Below are 21988 nucleotides of genomic sequence, written 5' to 3'. Positions count from 1 at the left end.
TGGTTTTGTAGCACATGGGCTCCGCTCACCTTCTGTATCCGGGTGAAGCATTGCTCTGCATTTAGAGTCATTCAGAAATAGAGAAGAGCGCATAGTGACGGCATCACTCCTGAAATATTAGTTCAGCACAGATCATGCCGTGCAGATTTAATGGCAGATGGACTGGCCACACACACAGGCCAGCAAAAGTATGACGTTTGACAACTTGCACTTACTCTACCTGATGTTATGAAAAAATGCTGCATGTTTGGGTCAAATATGGACAAACCCAAAATGTAATTGAAAGGTTTATATTGGGTTTGTTCATATTTCACCAAAACATGCAACATTTTTTAGAGTGTAGAAATGTGGCTTTTGCTCAGTACTGTGAACTGTAAAAAGTTATTTTTACAGTTTTTCTCAGTTGCTTTGGTACATTTCCCGAATCAAACTCACAATTTGCAAAACAGTAAGTGCATTTCTCAAAACAATTCGTACAAATAGCAAAACATCATGGATTACCTGCAAAAGCCAGTCTCTTGCTCAAAATCCTTAGTTCATCTCTCAAAAGTAAATATCTGTGTCAATGAACATGTCAGTGCCATCAGAATGACAAGTCCTTGTGTCATTGTGTATGAATAAGACAGTCAAATTGCTTAGTCATGTTGTCAATATAACTGTACTCTGGAGGGATTTTCTGATGTAAATATGGCTAAAGTTTTGATGACAATTATTGTAAATTGTAGGTTACACCTCAGTGTATGTGGGAGTTTGAATGCAAGAGACTGGACAAGATTCACATTTACGCTTTTACTGTTTGTACTGTAATTTGTTGACAGATGTCATTGCGATACAGAAAGGAAAAGACAGCACTGCATAGCACAAAGAAAAAAAACTGTAGAAAAAAAAAGTAGAAATGTGAACGTCTAACGGAAATGTATAGAAATATGCTTGACATATTATGACAACTTGTTCAACCATTTTGCATGTAAAGACTTCTGCTATGAACTAATGCCTAAATGTTGTTGGGGTGAGACTATTCAACAGAGACCAATCATAATACATTTTGATCAACATGACAAAAGCAACTGATAATGTAGGAAACAGCAGAGAATTGTACATAATCATTTGCATGGATGTACCAAAGCATTTGCAACTTGTTCAAAGAAATGAGAAACTGCTTTTTTGATGTGCACAAGTGACACAATGATGTGAAGATTGAACAGGTAGTTTTGAGAATTTCAATTCTGATCTGAGAAATGTACCAAAGCGACTGAGAAAAACTGTAACTGTACAAATGGTTCAGTAAAAACCTGTTAATTGGTTTACAGTAAGTTCCCTTATTACATTTATATGAGGGCCCTATTTTACTGATCTGAGCTCATGATCTGAAGCGAACGACGCATGTGCATTTAGTACGTGTCCGAATCCACTTTTGCTTGTTTAATGATGGGAAAAATGGTCCAGAAGGGTTGTCCTTAGTCTCCTAGTCATGGGTGTGTTTTGGGCGTAACGTGTAATAAACCAATCAGAGTCTCACCTCCCTTTCCCTTTAAAAGCCAGATTCGCTATTGACATGGCGGAATTTACAAATGAAAAAAACTGAACGCTTCTCCAGAGAGGAAACGTATCTGCTTGTGTGTAAGGTTAAAGTGCGTGAGTTGACCATCTACAGCACAAGCCGGATATGCTCACTGAGCATATAATAATAGTATTATACAATAATAATCTTTTACATTTTAACCCTTTTATTTGTAATATTTGGCATGTGTGTGTGCTGCTGCGCATCCCTGTGTGTGTAATAATCAGAGTGTACGCGCGTTGTGCACCGCCTATAGGCTCATATTACTAACACACCCTTTAAATAACACACAGATACTGCACTATTGACTTTAGAGCAGGTGTGTGTTGGTCAATGGTCAGTGGTTTTCAGTTCCTCACAATAGCAGCGCTCCAACAATGCTCCTGATCACACCTGGTGTTCAGACCAGACGCACATGGGTGAACAGATGCGCGTTTTTTTTTTAAAGTAATAAAACCATTTAGTTCAGTTCGAGAACAGACACTACACTTAAAAACTGAATGTGTCTGCTCAATACAGCACAAACTACAGCACGAGTTCGATCTCATTCATCAGAGAGTGAGGAGCTGACTGACAAGCCGGTGGCGGAAGATTTGGTTTCAAAGCGAAATGTAAAAGCGCCTATTTAAGTGAGTTTGTCATTGTGTTTTTCATTAAGAATAAAAGACTAATCACCATTCAAGCAATTGACCTATCGGTATGCCCCGCCCCCCTTAGTTACTGTTGCTAACTCGGACAAACAAACGGAGTTGCTATATCTTACAATGACAGCTGTCAGTGTGAAAACCTTATCCCGAGATGTTTTTGGACACAGAATGCAGGGTATACCCCGTCCGAATGATGGCCAAACTTTACTGATGGTTTATCAAGTTTATTATGTCCTTTTTCACTCATCAAATCATCGGAAGAGCTGAACAAACAAGCATAAGAAGTGCGCATTAAAGCAGCACTAGTTAGTCTTTGCTCTCGGGTCCCCCTACAGTTGGGAAACAGTATTGTCCTCTACAACTGTCGTGAACTCAGTCATCCTACATCAGGGGATGCATCGCACGTGCATTTCTTGACATGACAACCATGATAGCCCTGAACACAGCTGGAGTTCACATGCAGGTGTTCTGCTTGCGTCGCGTGAAATGTCTTCATCCCAGGTACAGTTGCATATGTTTCAGCATGTCATATGAATATAATTTCATGGGTTTTATTTTTTTTCAAACGCCAAATGATCGCGATGCTCACGTTTACAAGCCAGCGTCATTATAGTAGCCTAGTCTATTGGTTCCCGTTTTACAGAATCTATGATACTTCAATTCAATGTTTGAGTGGTAGGAAATAACCATATATCGTCAATATTATAATATCAAGCTACCATAGATGAATCTGCAAATTTGAAAAATCGATTTGCATTATAGTTTGAGGCAAGACAAATAAACAAATATCACAGACATGTTAGGTATCCTAAAATATGATTTTGTATGTCTTATGTATTTACTTGTAATAATGTAGCCCCTCCTCCTTCAGCTCAGGCCAACGAGCAAACGCTGGCCAGTGTTGATCCTCTGCCTTTAATCCCATCACTTTCTCCTTTCCTCTTTTTGCTTTCCTCCGACAAAACCTTTGCTTTCTTATTTTTCTGTGCTGCTTCGGCCATGACTATAACATCTGGCAAACAAATGATAGTTTGGCTCGCACGTCCGAATTTAAGGAAGTGGTGGCGGAAGTGACGTATATGCCGTAAAGCAGTCGAATTTTGTAGTTCTTTTTGTTCTCGGGTTACGACCCGAAACCCGAAGTTTAAAAGTACGATTAAAAACGATACAGACCCCGTCAGGCTATGGCAGACGTGTCATTCAACCTATTGTAAGTCGATGTATCATCACAAGAGTCTTGAAAATATATTATAAAGGTTAAAAAGTTACCTAGTGCTGCTTTAACGTCTCATTCACAAACTAGCTCTCTCCGTTGCATTACCATTAAAATACACAGCAAATTACACAAAAACACTCAAACAACTAACTGTAAACAAACAGAGCTTATGCCTTTTCGAGGCTGCAGTTAATAACTGGTAAACTTTGTATGATCTGCAAAACAACTCCGATAAACTGCGAGTGCGAGCTCTTCCTTTCACTACCCGTAGACTATAATACCCATCAAAATAGGAGTAGGACAAATAATGTAGACCTTAAACATATCTAAAATTAAATTAATTTACATATAACCAGTTTAATATTGAGAGGCACTGAAATGTGTTTTTGACCTACAGTGTTACATGGCGTGAGAACAGTTAGTTATTTCGGTTTGTATGTTAGCAGGGACTTTAATCGTAACTTAACGAGAGTTTGACAAACAGAAAATCCTCTCAGGATCCCTGGAGTCAGTGTTACAGTTCCTCAGGCACGACATTTGAGCATTTTTGTAGCATAAACACCATCAAACCGATGAGAGCTTCGGATTTTCCAATGTTTCTCTATGGCGCTGAAACCTAAAGATGTCCGAGTTCCGGTCCCAGCGCAACTGATACTCAACTGCTATTGGCTCATCTGCGTTCGAGGGGAGGGGCTTACCGAAAGGTCAATTGCCACTAATTCTAAACCAAAAGTAAAATGCGCTGGCATTCATTGACAGCCGCACAGGTGCACACATTTATAGCCATTCACTGTGTGTGTGTCCACTGGCGCATTTTCAGTTCATTCTGGAAGCTCATCTTTATAAATCATCTTCACCGTTATAAATGTCCGAGCGGCCGTGTGCATTTTACTTTCGGTTTAGAATTTGTGATTTAAAAGCCCCCGCCGGTGATACCGGTATTACTGGTGTTGTCACACGTCGATTAACCGGTGGGAACATTTCCTCACGTCACATCCCTAGTCCCAGTGCATTTGCTATTTAAACAACGTGCCGCTGGACGTGAAAATGATAACTGCATCAGACTGAAACTAGCAGAACACTTTTGCGTTGCGCCTGGCGTTACATTTTGCCGGGTGTATGAAAGGGCACAGAGACTGTAATAGATATAACCTTGCATTTTGTGTAATCTTACAGTAATATAACCTTTTTAGGTAAAAAAGGAACAATTCATCTTATTATTTACTGTGAAAAGCCGTAAACTGGCATTCCCAGAATTCCCTGTGTGACATTTGATGGTAATTCAGATTAGTAGAGAATTGATGACATCACCCTTTTTTCAAATATTATTCAAAGATTTTGTGAGCGTATTGCGTAATTGTGCGTGTTTTATTTGTGATGATAACGCAGTGAAACCAAATTGTGCGACATCATTTCTGACCAGTCATACAAAGAAATGAACACATGCAAAAACAAGAGAGATCAGCGAAATATTAATAACCGTGAGCTTTTTGTTTTTCTATGCATTATTTATTTGCGTAGTAAAATAAAACCTAGCTGTATTTTGCCTTATTTCAATTGAATTAACTAAGTTTAGTGTTTCGTTCTTCCCTCATATTAAAAAATATAAAATATTTTCCGGTTTAAGGAATTAATGTTAATATTTAAAATGAAATATTTTATGGTTTAATCAAACTTATAGAGTCATTAAAAGCAAATATCCCCTCTGGACAGCACTTTTTGTATGTTTCTTGTCATTAATTACATACATTAGGGTTTTATGTTACATCTGATGTTGTTAAATGAATGTTTATTGCATTGTTTTAGTGTCATGTGTATGTTAAAAGTACAAAACTGATTGTAGTAGTGGCGTGGCCTTGCTTGTTCAGCAGGAAAGGGCTGCTGGATTTACCGGTTTAAAATGGCAGGTTTGTATTACTGTACTTTTAAAGAATGATTCTGGCAACCACAGCTGCCAGGTTTCCCTGTAGAAAGGCCAGGATTGGCTCATCTTTAGCTCATCTGTGCTTCAGCTGGAGGTTTGATGCGGTGTGTCTCATCACAAGCTCTTATTCCTCCTCTCTGAAAGCCCAACTGAGGCCCAGGTCAGGCATTTGGCAGGGCCTAGAGAATTCTCTAGAGAGATAACAAGATGACGTGAGCATTTCCACACGGGTCACTATTAATTACTGCTGACGCGTGTCAGAGAGAGACTTGCTCTTCTAGCAGCTCCGTGTGAAATGCACAGATACGGCTCTTTTGTTGCTGTAATGTGCAGTGAATGAATCCGCTGTTGGATCTTCAGTGCTGCTGTATGACTGTGATCATTTGTGTGTGATTTACATTATATCAGTCTTTCACTGTTTTTCCTAACAGATGTAGTTTCTCTTCTGAATCTGAATTACTGTTCCAATATTTGCATATTTCACAGAGTCATAGATTCTCATTCGCTCTTTTAAAATGCATTCTTTAATAAAGCAGAACGAGTAGTATTGGGCATTGTAGTATAGTAATAGAATTAGCAGTACTGGCTTTTTTTTAAAGTCACATTAAGTCACAATTCTAGAAAAAAAAAGTCAGAATTGTGAGATACACTTTTTTTTTTCTTTTTTTCTAGTCGATTTGTTTTATTTGTGATAATGCAAAACAAATTGTGGCAAATAATTATTTTAACCAGCTTTAGTGTTTTCTTCTTCCCCTCATATTTTAAAAATATGAAATCATTTCCTCATATTGTGATGGTTTAACCAAATTTGTAGGTTCATTAACAACAAATATTCCCTCTGGATGTCACTTTTGGACACTAGTGTGTGAGTGAGAGTGTGTGTGTGTGTGTGTGTGTGTGTGTGTGCGTGTTTGTGTGCGTGTTTGTGTGTGAGTGTGAGTGTGAGAGAGTGTGAGTGTGAGAGAATGTGAGTGTGAGAGAATGTGAGTGTGAGCGAATGTGAGTGTGAGAGAGTGTGAGAGAGTGTGAGAGAGTGTGAGAGAGTGTGAGAGAGTGTGAGAGAGTGTGTGTGTGTGTGTGTGTGTGTGTGTGTGTGTGAGAGAGTGTGAGAGAGTGTGAGAGAGTGTGAGTGTGTGTGAGAGAGTGTGAGTGTGAGAGAGTGTGAGTGTGAGAGAGTGTGAGTGTGAGTGTGAGAGAGTGTGAGTGTGAGTGTGTGTGAGAGAGTGTGAGTGTGAGAGAGTGTGAGTGTGAGAGAGTGTGAGTGTGAGTGTGAGAGAGTGTGAGAGAGTGTGAGAGAGTGTGAGTGTGAGTGTGTGTGTGTGTGTGTGTGTGTGTGTGTGTGTGTGTGTGTGTGTGTGTGTGTGTGTGTGTGTGTGTGTGTGTGTGTGTGTGTGTGTGTGTGTGCGTGTGTGTGCGTGTGAGAGTGTGTGAGAGTGTGTGAGAGTGTGTGAAAAAAATATTATGTATATAAAATTATATACAGTATGTAAAATTATATACAGTACACATATTATGTAAACACAAACTTTTATTTTGGATGCAATGAATCATGAATAATCGATTTGACAGCTCTAATATTAGAATTTAAAATGTATTATTTAAAATTAAAATTGATTAATTATTTAAAATTTATTAATTTCTGATCTTTTAAAGTCCTTAAAAGTGTTAAATTCTGTACACATATACTTATATATATAATTTGTATATCATTAATAATTATATATTAAAATAATATATAATTCATATATGTATTAATATATATATATATGCTAGACTTTAAAGATCAGAAATTAAAATGAACTTTTATTTGATGTATTTTTTTAAAAGAAACAAAACAGCATGTTCCAGAATGTCTGACTAAAACATTTCAAAGACAAAACGAGTCAGTATTTGCTAATCAGCTGCTCAGATGAGGGCGTTTATTCAAACATGTCAAGATATCAGCAATATTTCCTGTGTTCCACTGTATTCTGAGTTCTGTGTTAAGGGTGTTGGTATGATGGTGATGTTATGTAATGAAATAGTTTGGGGAACTGCTCATTGTGGCTTGCTCTTGACGCTGTGGTCACTGAATCCACTGTTATGTGTCTGACAGCAGATGAGTATTGAGGTGTGGTCATGTGGAGCGCTGCCAGAGAATCCGCCACGCCTTCATATACTCACACTCGGTGTGTGTGTGTGTGTGCTAGATTTCCTGAAATAGTATCTAAAACTATCGTTTAATATTAATACTAATGATTTATTTATTTTGTATTGATGCATAATGGAAGTTATTAAAGGGTTAGTTCACCCAAAATTGAAAATTCTGTCATTAATTACTCACCCTCATGTCGTTGGACACCCGTCAGACCTCCGTTCATATTCGGAACACAAATGAAGATATTTTAGTGTAAAGCTGATGCTGAGAAAGGCTTCAGATAGGCCTCCATTGGCATTCAGTACATTTACACTCACAAGACCCATAAAAGGCACTTAAAACGTCGTTACAAAGTCTCTCACCACAGTGACTCTACAATAATCTTACAATGCGACGACAATAGTTTTTGTGCGCAAAAAAAAATCAAAATAACACCTTTTTCCAAATTGTTCTCGACTTCCGTGTGTGCCTCCACGACGCATGCGCGAGAATATGACGCAGATCCGGCGTTCGGGAATCCATGAAATACACACTTTAGCCCCATTTTGAGCACTACGCCGAGACCTAAAGCAGATCAATGTAGAATCCAACAGCTGAGACACGCGCGTCTTCCTCTGCTCGTAAACAAATCGCTTCTGGGTTATATGTCCGAACGCCGGATCTGCGTCATATTCTCGCGCATGCGTCGTGGAGACACACACGGAAGTCGAGAACAAGTTGGATAAAGGTGTTATTTAGATTTTTTTTTGCGCACAAAAACTATTGTCGTCGCATTGTAAGATTATTGTAGAGCCACTGTGGTGAGATAGACTTTGTAACGACATTTTAAGTGCATTTCATGGATCTTGGAAGTGTCAATGTACTGAATGCCAATGGAGGCCTATCTGAAGCCTTTCTCAGCATCAGATTTACACTAAAATATCTTCATTTGTGTTCCGAATTTGAACGGAGGACTTACGGGTGTCCAACGACATGAGGGTGAGTAATTAATGACAGAATTTTCATTTTTGGGTGAACTAACCCTTTAAGGGCTTTCGCACTGAAAGAACACAACTATTGGCGGAAGTACCCGGTTTTTGGTGTGTTCGTATCACAGGAACTAGCAATGATTTTAGTAATAGGAATGCCATTTGGAGGAACTAAATTAGCTGATGCATTAGAGTCGGGTCTAACCCAGCACAACAGGAGCTACCAGTGATGTAAGTGTACTCTGATTGGCTGAACACATGTGAAACACCGGCACACGGCCTACCTAAAAGGCTATTTGCATTAGCTCCGCCTAACAATGCCTGGTTGGGCCAAACAAGATTAAAAAAAGACATTTGTATTTCAACGTCTTCAGTGGTGTAGTCAGTAGAGCGTAAGGCTCAAGGATCTTGGTTTTGACGCGATTGACCCGGGTTCGAATCCGCCTTTTGCGGAGCTCGCTCTTCTCCATTTTCCGATCACATATCGGAAAGGCATTTACTTTCAATAAAATGTTCTAAAAGGGGAAATAAAGTGCCTAACGAAATGTTTAATAACAATGAAAGCATTTATAGACTTGGTCGCTACTTGTCATAGCTGGGGGCGGAGTCAGCGTGGGGGCGGAGTCGACGTCCATTCCCCCACAATGTAAATGCATGGGGTTAACCCAGTTTAGCCTGTGTAGAATCACTTTTGCCGCTCGACAGAGCAAGATCTATAGAAAAACTGAGTCCTATTGGGTCAGATTGTCCGTACAGTATCTGTGACTGATAAACGACCCAACGGAATCAATGGACGGAATCAAGGTGTCATTTTCTCATCAAAATAAATGTAGCTCCGCCGACCCCCATAGGTTTGACATGCCTACTTCATAAATCGTCTTTCCATGAAGACCTTAATTCAGTCTTCCTCAATTTAATGGATTAAAAGTATGTATCACATACATTTTAACGTTTTAAAATGATCATAAAACATGTGCTATGAAATTGATATTTGGAGTTGACAATATGTTGTCAGTGTTACAATATTATTCGAATTACTGACAGTAGCAATGTTTTTTTATTTACTTTTTTATAGCAACCATCTTCATTAAAAGACCGGGTGATTTATGAAGTAGCCACTATTATGTTGTGTAATATTTGTGTGAGCAGCATTTTGACGAGAAAATGTACAAGTGTCGTACATATAATGTGACTATCAGCTTGAGCCCAGCCCTTCCCATCATTAAATAAAGAAGACTTTTGAATGTTTTGTACAATAATAACCTCACGCATTATGTGGGTATGTGAAACTGCTTCAATTTAACGATAAATTGAGTCCTGTGACAAGTATGACTTTATTGGCGTTTTGTTCAACAAACGTTTGCCATTGCAATGAATGAAATCTCTTTTTTTTAATTGTTACAATAATACCAGCATCATGTAGTGCAAATGTTTCATTGTAATGGCACAGGTTTTCGGAATTGACAAACGGCTATGTCTGTTTATTTAGCTGTATAAAACTTCAGATCAGGTTTTTTTGACTTACTAGAGGTGCAGAACGCAACATGGCAACTTTTCGGGACTGCACCAAGCAAAAATAAATCGTAATCATAACAAAGAGTAAAAATAAAGCGTCTAACAAGGTCTACACGTGTTCATTCTAATGGCTTGTTTTCGATCGGTGTAGGGAGGGCTTTTATTGTCCCATTAAGGCAGCATTCATTTAATAATTTTAATAAATATAATAATTTTCACTCTCTTATTATTGCACCCTGTTAATGTACAACAATACTGAGATGCAAATAGAGTATATCTGTCAAAATAAAGTATAAATTGCATCTTATTACTATTACTGACTACTTTTACATGGTGTAAATAGAATGTATCACTATTTTCTCTTAGTAAATAGCATCTACAGCTTTTGCACTTAGTGTAAATATCATCTCTCGCTAAGAAAATGTTATTTTCACTTATAAATAGCCGCTGCCTTTTGAAAAAGCCGCGTAAACGGGCTGCACGAAATTGAATAAACTGACTTTTCAATATTACATTTTCCTGCGATTATATATTGCGATATGAAAACAAGTTCTCCAGATGACTCTATTTGGTAAGAATTGATCATTCTCGAATAATTGGGGTGATTTTGTATCTGCATAAAAATGATTACAAGCATAGATAAATACAACAGAGCAAAGATACAAATGAAATAAACAGTGATTTATGTATTAAGGTACTGGAATTGAATAATGAAATGTTAAATAACACCTGCAAAGTCTTCACTAAATACATTAAATATAATTAATCTGTGTTAAAGCTGCAAAAGTGATTTTCTCATTGTATTTCGTTCTTTGATTAACATTAATGACACAGACAGCAGCAGGTTTATTAGGCTGCTGTCACTTTAAGACTGAATGCACGGATCCTCAAAAAAAAGTCAGCATGAAATGGAAGTCACGCTCATCTTTGTGCCGTATATCGAGTGAAATGCTTCTCAAACAAGAACAAATGTAGGGCGGGGCTTGATTTTGTCCGTGGGGAATTGATATTTTGGTTGTGGTTTGCTATTGGTGGATCTCATGTGAGTGACAGGTTGCCCCGCCCTCATCATCAGAGAGCAGATGATGATGCAAGAGGCAGGAGAAGTTATTCTGATTCATGATTTTGGGCCCTATTTTACTGATCTGAGCTCATGGTCTAAAGTGCACAGCTCAGGTGCACTCAGGGCATGTCCGAATCCACTTTTGCTAGTTTAACAACGGAAAAAATTGTTGGCGTGCCTCGCGCTTGATCTAAAAGGGTTGTCCCTCGTCTCTTAATGACTCATGGGTGTGTTTTGGGAGTATCGTGCAATGAACACAGTCTCATCTCCCTTTCCCTTTAAAGGATTAGTTAACCTCAAAATGAAAATGTCCTGATAGTTTACTCACCCCAATGCCATCCAAGATGTCGATGTCTTTCTTTCTTCAGTGGAAAAGAAATGAAGTTTTTTGAGGAAAACATTCCAGGATTTTACTCCACATAATGGACTTCAATGGCAACCAAAATGTTGAACGTCCACATCAATGCAGTTTGAAAGGGCTTTGAAGTGCTTCAAATGGTACTGCGCTATCCCAGCTGAGGAATAGGGTCTTATCTAGCGAAACGATCGCTCATTTTCTAAAAAAAAAAATTCAAATGAATTAAATTTGAACCACAATTGATCATCTTGTGCTGGTCTGCAACGAGCCAGGCATTACGTAACGTATGTTGAAAAGGTCACGCCGAATGTGGGCAGAAGTACCGCCCCATTGTTTAAAAGTGTAGAGAAGGAGGATCGTTAAAATTTTATTGTATGTTGAATGACATATTTATTATTTAATTTATCATTATTTTACCTGTTTTGTTAAAAAAATGTTTGTATTAGTCTTTGAACTTTCGCTTCGTAAACAATGGGGCGGTGACCTTTTTGATGTAAGTTACGCAATGCCTGGCTCGTTCCAGACCAGCACAAGACGATATTTTGTGGTTAAAAAGCATATACTGTAGTAAAGTTTGTTTGTGTGGGAAGAAGGAGGTGAGAACCGGCGAACATTTAACAACTTTAATCAAAATAAATGAACACCAAAATGAAAGTAAAAGCGGCAAAGGGCGTTTCTAGGATCTTAATTTTAGAGGATATGAAAAAAAAAAAAAATGGTAAGACTTTAGTTTAGAGTCCAATTCTCACTATTAACTAGTAGCTTATTGGTATGCATATTAGGATATTGGCTGTTTATTATAACTTATACCTATAAAGCAAATATTAATGCCTTATTCTGCATGACCATATTGTACATCCCTTAATCATACAATGTAGGCAGGTTTATAATCACTGAGATCCCAAATGTGAGGTTAGGGGGGTTTGGGGGGCATGTCCCTCTGAGAAAATGTTGTCTATGATCTACATATGTGCATTTTAAAATGTTCTGAACGCCAAAAAATGAGATAACAACAGCTTGAAAACCATGTCAGTGGGCAGATATGACTGATAAAGTTTTTCCATTTTTGTCAGTGAAGAAAGTAAGCATATGTTTAACTGATATTTATATGTTTTATGAATCATTCTTGTAGACATGTTCATTTACTGAAGGCTAACAGGAAAGCTAAATTTATTACATTAATTCACAATATGCACACATTCATTACTAATCTAATGCCCAATACAAGCTGAAAAAAGATGAGCTTTTTTATTTACTGAGAGCTACATTATTAAATTTACAATATGCACACATTTATTACTAATATTATTTTGTTAATTTTTCTTGTTTGTTAATTATATTATAAATTACATTACATAGGTCTATTTCAAATCAAAATGGCAAAATTAGACAAAAGTGTATTAATTTGCCTGAATGTTTTTGTCATTTGTTTAACATTACTGACTTAAAGAAGCAGCTGTCAAATATCAAACGTTTATTTTAGCTTCATATCTCTCACTTGACGTCGAGTCGCGCTGCTAAAATTCACACTCAGCAGCTTCTGTGAACATAAAGCCCGCCTACTCTGATTTGATTGGTTTTCTCAAATATTTTGACATTGACGAGCGGTGACATACCAATGAGGCTCAGATCAACACACACACACACCTCTGCTTCTGACGTGCGCTCTATTCGCCGCCACAGCTGATTGAAGAACACGCTGATTAAAAGACGGGCCGAAGCCGAAGCCTCAGTTTCATATGTTTGAAAGGTTAATCACAGATTTGTTTGGGCTGAGGCCGCCCTAAAAAAGGCCTAGTGACGCCCATGACAAAACACAGCATAAAACACAGGCCTGGTCCTCTCTCGTCCTTCACTGATGTTGTTCGTCCTTATATGCCTCTGTGCTCCTTCATGAGAGGACTCGAGGACTCGCTCATTCCCAATCACACACCGGTCTCGCTCGCTCTTCCCACGTCTCTCGCTCGCCAACCTCGCCACATAGTTAAGACCCTATTCCTCAGCTGGGATCGAAACATTGAGCATTCAATTGCATTCAAAGAGGATTGAAGCACTTCAAAGCCCTTTGAAACTGCATTGATGTGTAAAATCCTGGAATTCCTCAAAAAACTTGAACATCTTGGATGGCATTGGGGTGAGTTAATTATCAGGAAATTTTCATTTTGAGTTGAACTAATCGTTTAAAAGCCAGTTGCGCTCGCACCATAACGGATTCGCTATTTACATGTGAGCGGAAAGACTGAACGCTTCTTCAGAGAGGAATCATTTTATTTTTGATATTTAAAAATGGGTGTGTGCTGCTGCGCATCCCTGTGTGTGTAATAATCAGAGAGTGTGTGTTGTGCACCACCTATAGGCTCATATTACTAACACACCCTTTAAAGGAACACGCCGACTTTTTGGGACTTTAGCTTATTCACCGTATCCCCCAGAGTTAGATTATACATACCAAGTCCATACATACCATTCTCATCTCTGTGCGTGCCATAACTCTGTCTGACACACCCACCGCTAGCTTAGCTTAGCACAAAGACTGGAGGTAAATGGCTCCAGCTAGCCGACTGCTCAATAAGTGACAAAATAACGCCAACATTTTCCTATTTACATGTTGTGATGTGTATAGTTACATCGTGTACTAAGGCCGACGGAAAATGAGAAGTTGTGATTTTCATGACTGATATGGCGAGGAACTATACTCTCATTCCTGCGTAATGATCAAGGAACTTTGAGCCGCCCCATGAGTGCAGCGCCGCAATGATATTACGCAGCACCTGAAAATAGGCTAACTTCCATCAACATAACCAACGTGTAACAGACTTCATTGTGATTTATCTTATAATTAGTTTTTTGTGTACATTTTTGACATTTCTGTGTGTTTAAATAGGTTTAAGGTCTGCATTATCTGTCTTAATAAGTAGGGACTTTTATTTTGAAGGATGTTGTAGTCTACGGCGCGTTAGTGAGACCTTGCGGTTCATCGGAGTGGTTAGGCAGATTTAAAGTTTGCAGTTTGTTAAGCACCCCCCGAAAAGGCATAAGGTGTGTATGTGCTTGTTTACTGTCATCTGTAATGAGCATTTTTGTGCATTTCGCTGTATGTTAATGATAATGCTATGAAGAGCGAGAGTTTGTGTACGAGGTGTTAATGCGCACTTCTTTGCTTCATTTGTTCAGCTCTTACAGTGATTTTTTGGAGATCAAACTGTTTCAATAAACTCAATAAAGTCTGACCATCATTCGGACAGGGTCCGCTACACAACGTGACAACCTGCTTGCACAGAGAGCGCTGGGACTATTTTCAGGTGCTGCATAATATCATTGCGCCGTTGCACTCATGGGGCGGCTCAAAGCTCATGATCATTACGCAGGAATGAGAGTATAGTTCCTAGCCATATCAGTCTAGAAAATCACTACTTCTCATTTTCCGTCGGTCTTAGTAAACGATGTAATACACATCACAACATGTAAATAGGAAAATGTTGGCATTATTTTGTCACTTATTGAGCAATCGGCTAGCTGGAGCCATTTACCTCCAGTCTTTGTGCTAAGCTAGGCTAGCTGGAGCCATTTACCTCCAGTCTTTCTGCTAAGCTAGGCTAGCTGGAGCCATTTACCTCCAGTCTTTGTGCTAAGCTAGGCTAGCTGGAGCCATTTACCTCCAGTCTTTGTGCTAAGCTAGGCTAGCGTTGGGTGTGTCAGACAGAGTTATGGCACGCACGGAGATGAGAACTTATCTAACTCTGGGGGATACGGTGAATAAGCTAAAGTCCCAAAAAGTTGCCGTCTTTCTTTAAATAACCCAAAAAATACTGTACTATTGACTTTAGAGCAGGTGTGTGTTGGTCAATGGTCAGTGGTTTTCAGTTCCTCACAATAGCAACGCTCCAGCAATGCTCCTGATCACACCTGGTGTTCAGACCAGATGCCCATGGGTGAACAGATGCACCAGTGCATTTGATATTTAAAGGGGTGGTTCCGTGGTTTTTTTCTAGGCTTGGTTGTGTTTATGGGGCGCAGTATAACATGTCTTAAAGAGCACCTATTATGGCATTTAAAATGTTCCAAATATTGTTTTAGAAGTCCCCAACAACAGTTTTGCATGCATGCAATGACAAAAAAGACTTTAGTTTTCTTATAATATGCATTCATTTTTACCTGTTTTTTCAGCGATTCTCAAATGATTCCTTTAGTGATTCACTTTTCAAACCCCGCCTTTACGTGACGCTATTCTGCGGTGATTGCTCCGATGACCCAGTCAGTTGTGATTGGTATAGTCTGTGCAGATATTTTCGGAAACGGAACGCCCATCAAAGTCTTATAGTGACAGTAATTTGTTAATATGTGTCAGGAGTTATGAATATGAAAACTGCGTCGGTACTGTTTGATTGTAATATGAGCCTCAGCTGATCTCATTCATAAAAAAACTTCTCTATTCTCCTCATGAAGACTCGCGACAAATCAACATCCCTCAGGGCTTTTAGTTCAAAAGTGTGCAGATGAGGAGACATATTGATAGATTCTCATATGTCTGTGTCAAATTTCTAAACAGAGGAGTATTTTTTATTCAATACTTACTCAAAATGCGCAGTTATAGCCTAATCATGAGCGATTGAGTCTCTTATGTGTTGTTTTCAATTCATACTGGCAGCCGGAGGGCGCTCTGTGCACATGTAGTCCATGTACAGACAGACGAAGAAGATACCATGTGCCATAATAGAAGTCTATAATAAAAGCTTCCTGAGATCGCGAAACATGCAAATAGAGACATTTGAAGACTAATAAACACACAATCGCGACGATGTATGGTTTGTCTTCAAGCCACTTAGTCTTCAAATGCTCATCCTTGGGCAGATGAAAGAAGTTTGCTTTTGAGTGGCACTTCAGAACACAGCGTCTCGTCGCCATGATGTTTTCTAGTTTTCACTGGCGTCTCGTCGCCATGATGTTTTCTAGTTTTCACTGGCGTCTCGTCGCCATGATGTTTTCTAGTTTTCACTGGCGTCTCGTCGCCATGATGTTTTCTAGTTTTCACTGGCGTCTTGGAGCGCAATAAGTGGGCGTATCGTATTCAAATAACTTGACAAGTTGACATCATCTAGTCAGAGAAAAAGCTTCGGTCTTCTAACGATTCTTAAAAATGACTCCGAGTCGACTCTTACTTTTGAAAGAAAATAACTATATATACGGTGCACTGTCATATTTGTCATACAAATGTCATACAAACTTTGCAGGATGTTTTTGTTCACTTAGATCTATGTTACACACTACATGAAAGGTACATTTCAAAATTCCATGATAGGTGCTCTTTAATACTTCTTTTTTTTTTTAAATGCCGTATTTTTCTTATATTTTACCTTTATTCCACACGCTGTCTCCACTGTCCTTTGAACGACTTCTGCAACAGCTCTCTCTCTTTCGTAATGACGGCGACGTGGCCTCGCCCACTTTGTTGCGTGTTTGCGGGGGCAGTGTTTATGTTAATAGCAGGTGTTTATGATGTCACCAACGCAGGAAGAAGCTTGTAGTAGTCCAAACCGGCCGTTTTTGTAGGCAATAAACTGCCATAACTTTAAAAGTAGGGCTGGGCAAATTAACGCGTTAACGCGGGCGATTAATTTTTTCAGCTTAACGCATTAAATTTAACGCAAATAACGCAGCGTCCGTTTTTATATCCATTTTTGCTTAGCGTTACATGATCATCACGACACAAGAGAACGCGCTGTATGCCAATGTCCTATGTGTGTGTGTGTGTGTCAGTGTCCTGTCTGTGTGGATGCGTCTCATGTCAGCTACACACACACACTCGACGCATAGATAGACTCGCGTCAGTTTCCTGCTCACATCGAGTTCTCTTTTGCTCTTGAACAAACAATAACACAGAGGATTTTGAGTATTCTCATATTAGGAGTCATATGAGAAGGAGTATATAATGAGTATTCTTAAATTAGTTAAATAACGTCTTAAATGAACTTAAAGAGTTGTGAGGAAATGAGATGCGCGGGACAGCGCGTCAGATCCGCGGCTGTTCTTAAAGTGACAGTAGCACTGATGATGATGTCATTAATGTTCATCAAAGAACAACGGGAACAGAGAAAATTGTAGCTTTAATGATGATTCATCTATATTTCATTTATTATTCATGCAGTTAAGAAAGGTGTTTGATAACTATTACATTCTGTATAACAGGGAAGGCCATGGGTAAATATAACATTTATTATTTTGGGTTTATGTAAAGATTGTTTTAAGTTCACTTAAATTAAAAGTTGTTTTTTAAAGCCTAATAAATGTTGAAATTGGGAGCTTTCAGTTATACTGTAATGTAACGTCATTAATGTTTCATAGAGACATCAGTGATACTGGCCTTCATTCATAAAAACATGACAATACAACACATATTTAAAATATACTGTCTTTAAATTGTTTATACAGTACATTAATTTGGAGAGTAACTGAAATTATTACAATATCAAAATATTAAAAACTTAAAATATTAAAAACTTGCGATTAATCGCGATTAATTACAGAAAAAAATTCGATTAATTAGTTAATTTTTTTAATCGATGCCCAGCACTATTTAAAAGACAATATCTCCGTTGTCATTGAACTTTCAGCGCTGTAACTTTGCAGATACTGTTTACGCTCAAGCAGCAACATTACACACTAACTAAAGTTAAAAAAGTGAAATCGCATGCAACCACCCCTGGACGTGAACATGAGAACTGCGTCTGGATGAAACTAGCAGAACACACATTTGTGTCGTGTCTGGCGTCACATTGCGCCGAGTGTGTGATAGGGCAAATAATGATGTGCATAAATCATTTAGAATAAATACTTGATTTCATGGTAATACAGGAATGTTATTCACATTGCCAACCGTCCCATTCTTGCAACATTTTGTTTTTGCATAAGACTGATAAGATCACCTCCAAGAAAGTGTTTTATTATTGTTGTCATGTTTCTCTGGGATACGTTGCTGAGCGTTACAGGGAGCGGAGTGGTACTCGGGTCACAGAGTCCCAACAAATCAAACACACAGTGAGCGTTTTGCTCTGTTTCTCCAGGGTAATGGAAGCACTGGTCGAGCGTCTGGAGCTGGCGGTGGTTCGACTGGAGGCAGTGGCTGTCAAACTGCAGAACGGGCCTGGGGGCGTGGTCAACGGTGACATCATCCACAGCCTCATGATCAACGGAGGTACCAGGGCTTTGCACAGATGTTGACAGCAGCTCTGAATTGTTTAATTTATTAATAGTTTGAAGCATGTCTGGTCTGTTTTGGTGAGTCCTCTGGGTATTGTCTGTAACTCTGCAGATTATCGTTGTGAGAGGGTTTAAGGGGTTTTTCTTCATGGGAAAAAATATTCTCATAGGAGGACAGTGGCATTAGCCTTGGCAAATCTGAAATATATAATGTTACAGTATTAGCTTTTGCTACTTATTTATTTATATACACTGTAAAAAAAAAATCAGGTCTCCAATTGAACTTTTTCTAGTGAGCGATCACATCTAAATTTTTCAGTTGGCCAAATTGAATTTCCGTGAATTGATGCAATTTAATTCAATTAAATAATTCAATTTGGCCAACTGAAAATTTTAGATGTGATCGCTCACTAGAAAATGTTCAATTGGAGACCTGATTAGAATAATGGTCATTAGTTAACTACTACATTAGTTAACATGAACTAATAATGAACTGCACTTACAAAGCATTTATGTATCTTTGTTAATGCTAATTTCAACATTTACTAATACATTATCAAAATCTTGTCAACATTAGTTAATGCACTGTGAACTAACATGAACAAACCATGAGCAGCTGTATTTATATTAACTAACGTTAACAAAGATGAGCAAATACAGTAACAAATGTACTGCGCATGGTTAGTTCATGTTAGTTAATACATTAACTAATGTTAACTAATTTAAACTAAGGTCATTTTTTGTGTCAAACAGCAGAAATAGGACAAATAAATAATACAGGACAACTAAAGATCGGTTCTGCATGTCGGACATTAAACATAAAAACGATATACTCGTCTTATTGAAGAATATTGGCTGAGGTCACCTTGTCGAAAGTCCCAAAATCTACTCTACCGTTCAAAAGTTTCATACAGTAAAAATAGTAAAATTATTACATATTTTTACAATGTAAAATAACCATTTTCTATGTGAATGTATAGTAAAGTGTAATTTATTTCTGTGATCAAAGCTGAATTTATCATCATTACTCCAGTCTTCAGTGTCACATGACCCTTCACAAATCATTCTAATATGAGGATTTGATGATCAAGACACATTAATTTGGCTTGAAACGCATGCTATATCATGCTAACAATATAATAATGTTAGCAACATGTTTAAAAATGCTAGCAACATGCTAATTAATGTTAACAACATATAAATAATGTTCTTGGCATGATAATTAATGCTAACACCATGTTACATAATGCTAGCAAAATGCTGATTCATGCTAGCAGAATGTTTAAACATGTTAATTCACGTTATCAAAAATGCTAAAACATGTTAACAACATGTTAATTAATGTTAGCAAACATGGTAATTCATGTTAGCAGAGTGATAAAACATGTTAGTGTAACCCCTCCTAACGAGGAGGCTAAAGGCTGCAACCCCTAGCGTCAGTCACTAGAGCGTCTCTTGAGATCAGAGGAGTGAGGTTTACTCGCACAACAACTACTAGCTGGCCTCCATTACATTAGCACATATGTTAAATCATTTTAGTGACATGCTAATTCATGTTAAAACATGCTAAAACATGTTTAACAAATGGTAATCCATGTTAAAATGCTAAAACATGTTAAAATGCTAAAACATGTTTAACTATTATCAAACTGCTAATTCATGCTAGCAACATGCTAATTCATGAAACAAGTGTGTTAAATTATGCTACCATTACATGTTAATCAATGCTAACATGCTAGTGACATGTTAATTCATGTTAACAAAATCTTAAAATGGGCTAGCAACATGCTAAATAATGCTAGCAACATGTTAATTCATGTTAGCAATGTGTTAAAACATGTTAAAATAATGCTAATTCATGTTAACCAAATGTTAAAACATGTAAGCAAAATGCTAATTCATGCTAACAACAACATTGTTAAAGCATGTAACCTCCTGCTAATTCATGTTAAATAATGCTAGTAACATGATAAAAATGCTAGCAAACATGCTAATTAATGTTAAATCATGCTAAAAATGTTACCAATGTGGTTAATCATGTTAGACGTGTGTTCCCCTGCTGTCCCAAACTTCAATTTCAACAATTCAATACAAACTTTTAGCTTGTGAAAGTTATTTCAAACTTTCAGACAAAACTCTCTTCTGTTGCATTGATTCATGTTAGCCACATCATAAAACATGCTAGTATGATAAAGCATGTTTAACAATTAATAAACGGCTAATTCATGCTATCCACATGCTAATTAATGATACAAGTGTGTTAAATCATGCTACCAAACATGTTAAATTATGCTACCAAACATGTTAATCCAATGCTAACAACATGTTAATCCTTGATAACATGCTATCAACATGTTAATTAATGTTAACAAAATGCTAAATAATGATAGTGATATGTTAATTAATGTTCATAATATGCTAAAATGGGCTAGCAACATGTTAAAACATGCTAGAAACATGTTAATTTATTTAGCAATGTGTTAAAATACGTTAGCAACATGCTAATTCATGTTAACCAAATGTTAAAAAATGGTAGAATTCTAAAACAAACTTCTAATTCATGATACAAGTGTGTTAAATCATGCTACCAAACATGTTAAATCATGCTATCAACATGTTAATTAATGTTAACAAAAAGCTAAATAAAGATAGTGACATGTTAATTCATGTTGACAAAATGCTAAATAATGATAGTGACACGTTAATTCATGTTAACAATATGCTAAAAGGGGCTAGCAACATGTTAATTAATGTTAGTAATGTGTTAAAACATGTTAGCATTATGGTAATTCATGTTAAACATATGCTAAAACATGTTTAACAATTAACAAACTACTAATTCATGCTAGCCACATGTTAATTCATGATACAAGTGTGTTAAATCATGCTACCAAACATGTAGCTGGCCTCTGTTACATTAGCACACATGTTAAATCATGCGAGTGACATGCTAATTCATGTTAAAAAATGCTAAAACATGTTTAACAAATGTTAATCCTTGCTAACATGCTATCAACATGGTAATTCATGTTAACAAAATGCTAAATAATGATAGTGACATAGTAATTCATGTTAACAATATGTTAAAAAGGGGCTAGCAACATGTTAAAACATGTTAGAATCATGTTAATTCATGTTAACCACATGTTAAAACATGTTAGCAAAATGCTAATTCATGCTAACAACATTGTTAAAACATTTTAACATCCTGTTAAATCATGCTAGTAACATGATAAAACACGTTATCAAAATGCTAATTAATACTAAAAATGTTACCAATGTGGTTAATCATGTTAGACGTGTGTTCCCCTGCTGTCCCAAACTTCAATTTCAACAATTAAATTCAAACTTTTAGCTTGTCAAAGTTATTTCAAACTTTCCGACAAAACTCTCTTCTGTTGC

At 37.5% G+C, this 21988-nt stretch overlaps 1 protein-coding gene across 2 annotated transcripts in view; it reads left to right on the top strand.

Moving 5' to 3' along the window:
• cap2 (cyclase associated actin cytoskeleton regulatory protein 2) overlaps positions 1–21988 on the top strand; it is a 67640-nt gene that overhangs the window by 4645 nt on the left and 41007 nt on the right. For both annotated transcript variants that reach the window (XM_079829175.1, XM_079829174.1), the window contains exon 2: positions 18451–18581. In XM_079829175.1, coding sequence (XP_079685301.1) covers positions 18455–18581 — 127 coding nt within the window. In that variant the 5' untranslated portion in view covers positions 18451–18454. The remainder of the gene's footprint in view (positions 1–18450; positions 18582–21988) is intronic.

Source organism: Gobio gobio (genome assembly GCF_949357685.1).
Source record: "Gobio gobio genome assembly, chromosome: 11".
NCBI lineage: Eukaryota > Metazoa > Chordata > Actinopteri > Cypriniformes > Gobionidae > Gobio > Gobio gobio.
This window is presented reverse-complemented; position numbering and strand designations above follow the sequence as displayed.